The sequence below is a fragment of the Natrix helvetica genome (genome assembly GCF_964273705.1).
Source record: "Natrix helvetica genome assembly, chromosome: 3".
NCBI classification, from domain to species: domain Eukaryota; kingdom Metazoa; phylum Chordata; class Lepidosauria; order Squamata; family Natricidae; genus Natrix; species Natrix helvetica.
In genome coordinates this window covers 92,820,776-92,830,924 of record NC_138549.1, presented here as the reverse complement: position 1 = coordinate 92,830,924, position 10,149 = coordinate 92,820,776, and the positions used below count along the sequence as shown (strand labels likewise).

The 10,149-nt window shown below is 39.2% G+C and overlaps 1 protein-coding gene across 4 annotated transcripts in view; it reads right to left on the bottom strand.

Moving 5' to 3' along the window:
• The window catches only part of TTLL7 (tubulin tyrosine ligase like 7), an 88,873-nt gene that overhangs the window by 57,505 nt on the left and 21,219 nt on the right, over positions 1-10,149 (bottom strand). For all 4 annotated transcript variants that reach the window (XM_081946621.1, XM_081946623.1, XM_081946622.1 and 1 more), the window contains 4 exons: positions 3,827-3,985; positions 2,787-3,003; positions 1,804-1,968; positions 1,175-1,333 (listed from right to left, as the gene is read on the bottom strand). In XM_081946621.1, the coding sequence (XP_081802747.1) occupies positions 1,175-1,333; positions 1,804-1,968; positions 2,787-3,003; positions 3,827-3,985 (700 nt within the window). The remainder of the gene's footprint in view (positions 1-1,174; positions 1,334-1,803; positions 1,969-2,786; positions 3,004-3,826; positions 3,986-10,149) is intronic.

The following is a 10,149-nucleotide window of genomic DNA, read 5'->3' as shown; positions in this document are numbered from 1 at the left end:
AACTAATGTTGTCCCTATCATGTTTCATCTGATAATATTTTTATGGTACATTTCTAAAAATATCAGCCTTGATCTAAAAAGCTACTAGTTAACCGCAGGATAGATAAATAACAGGTGTCATCATAATCATTGTCATGAGTATCATCCCAAATTACTCCACCGCAGGATGAAGCCCTGCTTCTCCCTAGGGAGAAGAGAAGATGACTGGCTCAAAGTCAAATCAGTTGCCTTTGTGCCTACGGCAGGAGTGGAACTCATGGTCTCCCAGCTTCTAAATCAGGGTCTTTAACCACCACACAACAAAATATTGTATTATAGGTTGTGTATACAAACAGGATGTGGTGGCTAAGATGCTGAGCTTATCGACCAGAAGGTCGGCAGTTCAGTGGTTCAAATCCCTAATGCCGTGTAACGGGGTGAGCTCCCGTTACTTGTCTCAGCTTCAGCCAACCTAGCAGTTTGAAAGCACGTAAAAAAATGCAAGTAGAAAAATAGGTGGGAAACTCTGTGCGTCTTCGCCGTTGAGTCATGCCGGAAACATGACCATGGAGATGTTTTCGGACAACACTGGTTCTTCCGCTTAGAGATGAGCACTGCCCCGGAAACGACTATCTTTACCTTTACCTTATACATACATGCTCATTTATTAATGTTTGTATGTACAGAGTATGTATTTTCAGGAGCCATATTTGATTGCACAGCTCACTTCAAGTTATCTTAATTCTATTTTTTAATGTGTAATATATAAACCAGTGGTTAGATAAAGGTAAAGGTTTCGCCTGTCCAGTCATGTCCGACTCTAAGGAGCAGTGCTCATCTTCATTTCTGAGGTCCTGTGGCCAGCATAACTATATGCCAAGGCACACAGAACATTGTTACCTTTCCACCAAAGTGGTACCTATTTATCTACTCATATTTGCATGCTTTAGAGAATTGCTAGGTTGGCAGGCACTAGGACAAGTAATAGGAGCTCTCGTGATGCTCAAGTTTCAAATCCGGGCTGTCTGCTTTTCAGCTGACAAGCTCAGACCTTTAACTGCTAAGCCATCGCACCCACTTCTAATGGTTAGATAGGAACATCTGGCTTTTAATTCAGCAATGGTACTGAGTGGCATACCAGTTGCGATTTTTTTAACCCTTATATACGTATTGAAATTATTGTAAAGCTGCTCACCTCTAGTAGCCAAGGCTTGAGTTTCTTGTCCAGCAGAATATCAAATCCCAGAACTTCAAAGCAAACGCTGTCACTTCCAGGAGATTGCCCTGGTCTACACATACGATAAGCATGAAGGACATGTGGCTCTGCTACTATAAGTGTCTTCACCACTAACTCCTGGGAGATTGTGTAAAAGGTAAGGACAGCAGAGTAGCATCATTATTGTGTTTACTTGACAGTTACAGAAAAACATTCCATTAAACAGCGAAATACAATAAGAGACTAACAAAATAAGAATTGATTGTTGGCTGTGCTCTAAATGACAAAAAATTCAGGGGAAATAATATTTCGGATCCAATCCTACATGATTCTAATAATTTGTTCAAAACATCGTTTAGTTTCCTGGAAAAAAAATCTTGTATTTTACCCATTTCCCCTCTTTGACATAATGACAAGATTCTACACATAACAGTTCTGTCTTTTAGGTAGTAATTTCACTGTATTTTTTAAAAAAATAAATTTAAATAAGGTCTTCAGTTGCATGCATCAAAATCCATATTACGTCCCAGTCCAAGGGGAACGGTACAGAGCACTGCCATTATGATGACCAAACACAGAACAGCTATTGCATATTAGTTTTCTCTTACTGAAATATCATTCCAGAATTTGGAAACGTCAAGGTGATTTGTTTGCAGAAACTCAGTAAACCACTTTATAGAGCGCTTACTGCCTTTATCTTCTGTTTCATCCCGTTCAAAATGCTCATTATGCTTATTCACAGAGTAGTTGGTCAGGTGCATATACAACTGGCTCTGAAACAGAAATCAGAATGTGATTCCTGAGTGACAAGTAGAGAAAGAGAGTTTACAGTTCTATTTAAAGACAGACTTAATGAAGATGAAGCAGTTTTTTCATTGCAGAAGAGATATTTTTTTAGTTTTTACTTTTTTTTTAAAGTTAAATAATATGAAATACAACAGAGGAATAAAAATAAGCATGATATGGGGAGGAAATCAACCTTGTAGTTTTTTCCTTGATGCAGAATAGTATTTGCCTAATTTATTTGTTGTTCATTTATCTAATGTATTTGTTTATTCATCTAATTTTATTAATCTAATAAAATACCAAGGTTGAAAATTCAGGATAGACAAAAGGAAAAAACTTATTTAGATGTATCAAACTGAACTATTCAAATTAGCTAGCATACAAGTTGGCAAAATGAATAAACTGATGAAGTATAATTCTGCCTAGTCATGAAATCTGTATAGTGTCTCCAGGATCAAAGACTAAACATAATCCCATGAAGAATTCTAAAAGAAATGAATTTGTTGGACCCGTTTTAAACCAGTGCTTAGTACTGAACATGGAACCAAGATGGCACTGGTCACACGTCTACATTGGTTGTAGATGAAGTTTGTGGCCTTTTTAGGCCTGTCAGCAGCTTTTGATACCCTCAACCATTGTATTCTTCTTGCTCTCAACTCGAAATTAAAAACAAAGCTAAATATAATCATTCCGAAACAATTTCGCTTGCAATCAATACCTAGCTGTTCTCTATTACAATATATACCATAGGTTTGCCCAAGCATATATTGCTGCACTATTTTTATTCACCCAAACCTTTACTTACCAGATTGGATTCATTGGGTGGATGATATTTCTCTGTGCCCATTCTCACTAATCCATCATGATATAAAAATATTTTAAGTGGATCGCATGAAGTTACCAGAATGTACACCCTTAAATCAAATTTGTACCCTTCCATAAGGAAGGGCTTGTCAAGGTATTCTTGAACGATGAGGTGGTCCTGGGAATGAAGTTTTTCTGCATTTCTGACAAGGGAGATCCTGATAAAAGACAAAAAAAGAAAAACTGAAGACTTTTCATTCTGGCTAATTATTTATTAAAAAAAAAAAATGTCCCTTTAATACAGTAGTAAGATACTGGTTTCACTTGTTTTAACCAGGTCTATCAAACTTTCTCCTTAGGCGTGCACACCAAATCTATTATACTGTATAGTTTACCAAATATTTGAATACTTCTCAAACTATAATTATTATGCAATTATGTACATTTATTTAATTAATTAATAATAAACAAATTATTACAGGTAGTCCTCACTTAAGGATCATTCATTCAGTAACTGTTCAAACTTACAACAATACTGAATGAGTGATAGTTACAACTGTACCTTGCTCTAAAAACCCTTACAGTTTTTAAGAGCAACCTGCAGTCAGATGATTGTGGTTAATGAGTCTCCCTGCTAACTTGCCATAAGCACAGTCAATGGGGAATCCAACAGGAAATTGGAAATTGTGGTCATGTGGTGTGCTTGAGGTCCTTGCTTAATGACAGCACTGGGAGTTTCAGAGCTACTGTTATTAAGCAACACAGTCACTTAGGTTTTTGATTTATGACCACATCCCTTAAGGATAGAGTTCCCAGTCCCAATTAGCATTGTTAAGCATGGACTACCTATATACGGAAACAAAACTAACAAATCCAGTCCACTCTTTGGAAGGAAATATTTGTTGCCAGCATAATATCAGCAGCCTGCTTACTGTCCTTGTTATTAATGAAAGCATTTTTAGAAAGTCAGTATCTGATTATAATTCTACTAATATAAACAAGTGTATTCATGTGGAAAAACTGGGTTACCAATGCACCTACCCATGTCCCATGGCCCCATTAGCTGGTTTGACTATAAACGTTTTCTGTCGGCGCTTTCTTTTAAGTTCTTTTACATAGTTCTGGAACTGGGTAAACTCTGCTGGAAAAATCCACGTCCGAGGAATGAAACTATATTCCTGTGGCTGAGACTTGATCATTCTGGGGGGAAAAACAGAACCAAAAAAACAGTGCATTTTCATATCTGTGATTTCAATTTGGATTTAATTCAGTTTAGCAGCAGCAAACTGGACAAGGAAAAACATATCCATATATTGTATACTTAGAAGTTATACAGGTAGTCCATGACTTACCGACCACAACTGAACCCAAAATTTCTGTTACAAAACGAGATGGTGTTAGGCGAGTTTTGCCCCTTTTCTAACAGTTCTTGATGCCATTGTTAAGTTAGTAACATGGTTGTTGTGAATCGGGCATTCCTATTGACGTTGCTTGTGAAAAGGTCACAAAAGGTAAATGACATGACCCCAGAATACTGCAACGGTCATAAATATGAGTCAGCCGCCAAGCACCTGAATTTTGATCACATGACCATGGGGGGGGGGGGATGCTACAAAGTGTGTGAAAAAGTGTGAAAAACAACCATAAGTCACTTTTTTCCATGCCGTTGTAACTTTGGTCACCACACAAATGATTGTAAATAAGGACTACCTGTAGTTTAAGGGCATTTATCCCCAAGTATATTTTGGATTGCCACTGTAATACTTTATTGGAAACCATAACTCAACAGGGCAGGTGCCAAAAGTAAGATTATCCAACAGTACATATTACCATTGTAAGATCTGAATTTCTGTGTGTGTCGTTACTTCAGTAAATCTGCATAATTTCTTTTTGTTCAAAATGTGACTTTCACACTCAGAATCTTTCCCATCAACTGAGATGGAAACGTCTAGGAACAAAAGTGTACGTTAAATTGCTTACAATTTATTTGTACACCCTTCTTTTATCGGAGGTGGAGAAATATAAGAATGTTAAAGGAATTACCACAGAAATGACAGGTATAAATAAAGATCTTCATATCCCCAAAGGTTACAATACAATACAATAGTAGAGTTGGAAGGGACCTTGGAGGTCTTCTAGTCCAACCCCCTGCCTAGGCAGGAAACGCTATACCGTTTCAGACAAATAGCTATCCAACATCTTCTTAAAGACTTCCAGTGTTGGGGCATTCACAACTTCTGGAGGCAAGCTGTTCCACTGATTAATTGCTCTAACTGTCAGGAAATTTCTCCTCAGTTCTAAGTTGCTTCTCTCCTTGATTAGTTTCCACCCATTGCTTCTTGTTCTACCCTCAGGTGCCTTGGAGAATAGTTTGACTCCCTCTTCTTTGTGGCAACCCCTGAGATATTGGAACACTGCTATCATGTCTCCCCTAGTCCTTCTTTCTATTAAGCTAAACATACCCAGTTCCTGCAACCGTTCTTCATATGTTTTAGTCTCCAGTCCCCTAATCATCTTTGTTGCTCTTCTCTGCACTCTTTCTAGAATCTCCACATCTTTTTTACATCGTGGCGACCAGAACTGAATGCAGTATTCCAAGTGTGGCCTTACCAAGGTTGTACTAAAGAAATGTTGATTCAAGTCAGGCACTACTATTACATTCGTCACTTTACAATAAATAGAAAGCAAAGAAAAACAAGAAGAGAACCATAACAACTTTCCTGTCATTCTTTTAATTTGGCTGAGAGATTGTATACAATTACTAATCGCTTATGTGGGTACAAAACTTGCAAATATGGCCATCTGCAGATGCAGGATTGGAGCCAAGAGTGTCAGGGTCTGTGTACAATAGAGAGCCTGTTACAAAAGCAACAAGCTAATTGTAGGAAAGAACACTTCAAAATGAAAAGAGAAAAATCCACAATCATCATGGCAATTTTTATAATTGTGCTTACAATTATTACAGATCCCAACTAATGGCAGTACTGTATTTCAGGATTGTAGAATTGCTTTATTGCCTTGTTTAATTACGCACCATGATTTTTTTTTTGATACAGGTAGTCCTCAAGCTACGACTGTAATGGTGCCTGCTCATTATGGTGGTAACTGGTGATAGTCGTAAAACAGTTGGTCACATAACCGACCCAATTTTACAATCTTTTTTTATGGTGGTCATTAGGTTAGTGAACCAATGGTTGTTATGGTTACAATTCTGCAAGAGGGGGGTGGGGTGGATGGAAGGAAATGCAATTTTTCACAAAAGCATTGTAAAATGCAGTTGTGTGATCACAAGATGCTGCAAACAGCCACTAATGCAGCCTAAATGTCAAGACTCCAAAGAGCAGTCATGTGACCGTGAGGGGGGAAATGACTATCAAAACTTTGAATCTAGGTCATAAGTCATACACACATACACCGCCCCATAGGTATGTCAGAACTTCGGACAGTCGCAAGTCAAGGACTGCCTGCACTCTAACGTCACAAGTATATGCAAACTAAGAGTAGGTCACATTTTCACCCCACTAATTGATCCTGCTAATAGATGACTCGTATCCTAAATAGCTGCAAAATGTGAACTGCATTTGACCTGATAGTAACTTCGTACTGGTCAAAAAGTGATGCCTTGTTTGCTGAAGTAACACTTCAGTACAGGTAGTCCTCGACTTATTTAGTGACCATTCGAAGTTACAACGGCACTGAAAAAAGTGACTTAAGACTGTCTTTTCACACTTACAACCGTCATAGCATCCCCATGGTCACATGATCAAAACTCAGATGCTTCCAACTGGGTCATATTTATGACAGTTGCAATATCCCGGGGTCATGTGATCACCTTTTGTGACCTTCTGACAAGCAAAGTCAATGGGGAAGCCAGATTCACTTAACAACCTTGTTACTACCTTAACATCTGCAGAGATTCACTTAACAATTATACCAAGAAAAGTCAAAGATGAGCAAAACTCACTTAACAAATGTCTCACTTAACAACAGAAATGTTGGTTTCAGTTGCGGTTGTAAGTCAAGGATTACCTCTAACTCTGAAGATTGCTATTGAAAGTCAAAACTAGGTCTTCTCTAATCTGAGTCCTCTGGGTGTATGTGTGTGTGTGTGTGTGTGTGTGTGTGTGTGTGTATTTGTGTTGTATTTGTGCTGATAAATAAATAAAAGGAGACTAGTATAGATCTATTTCAAGCTATTTAGCTCTCATCAGCTAGCCATACCCTTACTGGGATTTGAACCCTTACTGGGCATACCAGGGGTTGTAACACAAATACATACATACATACATACATACATACATACATACATACATACATACATACATACATATACACATATATACACATACATACACATACATACATACATATTCGTAGATTTTCATGGATGTAGGTATGCTGGTCTTGTTGTATTCGGGTCTTTCGGCTTTAAGCATGGTCGGAGCTGCCATCTTTCTATAAATCTTGGGGGGGGATGTGGAGTGCTGGCTTTGTTTCAGTAAGTGTGGTTGTGTGGTTATATTATGATTGGTAGATTAGTGCTGATTGGTGCTGGCGGTGTGTCTGTTGTTGTTTTGTGTTGTAACAGCCTGGGTGGTGGGTGGGGCTCGTTTGCTGAGTCGGGCTGGTTTCCAGATGTCTGACAGGCGGGAGGTATCATCACGTTTATTCATGTTGTGGGTGTGTTTCTCTATTTTGATAGTTTCCATAATTATTCTCTTGTTGAAGTGTTCAGTTTTGGAGATTAATTTGGTTCCTTCAAAATTAATTTCATGTCCTGTAGCTTTAAGGTGCTGGAAAAGGGAGGAAGTTTTTTCTTGTTTTCTTACTGCGTTCTTGTGTTCTGCGATGCGTGCATTTATTCTCCCGTTCGTTTGTCCTATGTATGTTGCAGGGCAGATTTTGCATGGTATTTCGTAGACTCCTTGGTTTTCTAGCTGGATTTTGTCTTTGGGGTTTCTTAAAATGTTGGCTATTTTTTGGGTCAGTGTTGAAGCTGTCTTAATATTGTGTTTGTAGAGAATTTTGCTGATTTTATCTGTGGTGCCTTTGATGGTAGATTGGTGCTGATTGGTGCTGGCTGTGTGTCCATTGTTGTTTTGTGTTGTAACGGCCTGGGTGGTAGGTGGGGCTCGTTTGTTGACCAGGGCTGGTTTCCAAATGTCTGGCAGGCGGGAGGCATCGGCACATTTATTCATGTTGTGGGGGCACTCCACACACCCCCACCAAGATTTATAGAAAGACGGCATCTCCAACCACGCTTTAAGCCAAAAACACCAGCCTGATGATGGCGAGTGAGACCTCGACGAAATGTTGCCAAGACAATCTCAATCTTACACGGGAAAAGACCCAAATACAACAAAACCAGCATATATATATATGGGATCCGTACGTCCGTACTAGGGCGTACCGTCTGCATCCCACCACTGATATCTCCCACGATCTCTTCTTGGGATATCAGCTGAGAATGCTGAGATATATGAACAAATTTGAAAGGTGCTATTTTGGGAAGAATGAGCTAGTTTTTTTTACTGGGAAACTGTTATGGGATGCTTTCTTCATACAACTGAATCTGTTCTCTATTTAGAAAAGTGGGGGGAAATCCCATTAAGCTGCAAAAGTGGCCTAATCGATGAAAGGGACAGGGGGAAACAAAAAGAAACCTATTCTACAGAGCCCCTTCTGTTTTTCCAGGAATCTGGAAAACAGACAATTCAAGTATCAAAGAAGCATTCCTGCAGGCTTGTCTTCCCTTGGTTTAAGGCATTAGTAATGCTCAATTAACTTGTTCATACTCTTTTTGAAATGACAACTAAAGTGGTTAATGTCAGAACATTTTTTTCTGCTCACTGAGCAATGAAAGTATTGATATAAATGCTTCCTCTTATTATACTATGCTTTAGGATAGAGAAGGGCAAGCCACAGGCAATGGGTTGTATGACTAGCCAGCCCATTTCTGTACCATATTGCCTTGACCAAAACTCCTGAGATCACACCACTGAAAAGTATTTATTGTTATCCCACCTTTATTATTTATTATAAATAGCTCAAGGAAGGAAACATATCTAATACTCAGTGGTGGGTTCCAGATCCCATTCCAACCAGTACGGTTGGAACGGGCCCGGCATCATCCACATGGACACGAGCAGCACGCACGCATGCATCATACATGCCAGCGATGCCTCCGCAAGCCTGCATGACGTTCCAGCTGCTCAGCGGAGCATCACGCAGGCGCTGTACGCACCATGCGCATGAGCAGAAGCGCCGAAGGCTTTAAAGAACAGGTAAGGAGCTCGGGTGGGCCCTCCAGAGCACCATACCAGAACGGTACCCGGGCAGGCTCCGATACACTCGTACCAGGGCATACCACCTGCAACCCACCACTGCTAATACTCCTTTCTCCTCCTATTTTCTCTCTACAAACAATACTATGAGGTGAGTCAGGATGAACAAAAGTGATTGACCCAAAGTCACCAGGCCAACTTTCACACCTAAGAGTGGGACTAGAACACACAATCTCCTAGTTTCTAGTCTGGTGTCTAAACCACTAGACCAAACTGGCTAGCAAAATTGCTGGTTTTCAGTTTGACTCTGTTTTTAAAGTAATGTTTCAAATAAATGCATTAAAATCTACTAATCCTAACTTATTTATTATTACTGTTTTTTTAAAAGTCACAAAATTTAAGAATTAAGAGTTTTATCACACGCACAAACATACACCCTATGATTATAGCTCAGAACAGTATAAAGCAGCTTCCTGAGTGTTTAATTATACTACTCAATACGCTGGTAAAAAACCCTCCACTACCTTGGTAAACAAAACCAAGGTATTATCTCAGGATAATTATTTTTATGATTGTAAATTTAATTGTTGGGTGTCATCTAGCGACTCGCAACATAAAGTAAAAATCAAATTAGATATTCAAATTAAATGCATATAAATATGGATTGCATGTTTATAAGATAGACATATTTGAAGAATTCCTTAAAAGAAAAGTTTTTGTTGGATTGGGTAATGAATGGATAGGCACACACAGGCTTAATGGTAACAACAGCTCTTTATTAAGTACAACAAGTGAGAACAATCCAACGAAGGTTGAGTCTGACAGCAGCCCTTTTATAGGGAGCTGTCAGACCCTTCGACCAATAGGATTAAACCTCTGTTCCCGCCGGAACAGAGGACCTTGGTGGAAAACAGTGTAGTTAGAACAAGTATCTAACACCCCTCCCCTCATGGATGGAACAATCCTACTTGTTACGTAGTCACGCAGGTAGGCGGGCTTTTGGGTAGCTCTGCCTGACCTGTGCAGTTCAGTAGGAGGGGTTTCCTTGGACAGGTCGGACGGACCTGTTTGCTCTGCAGC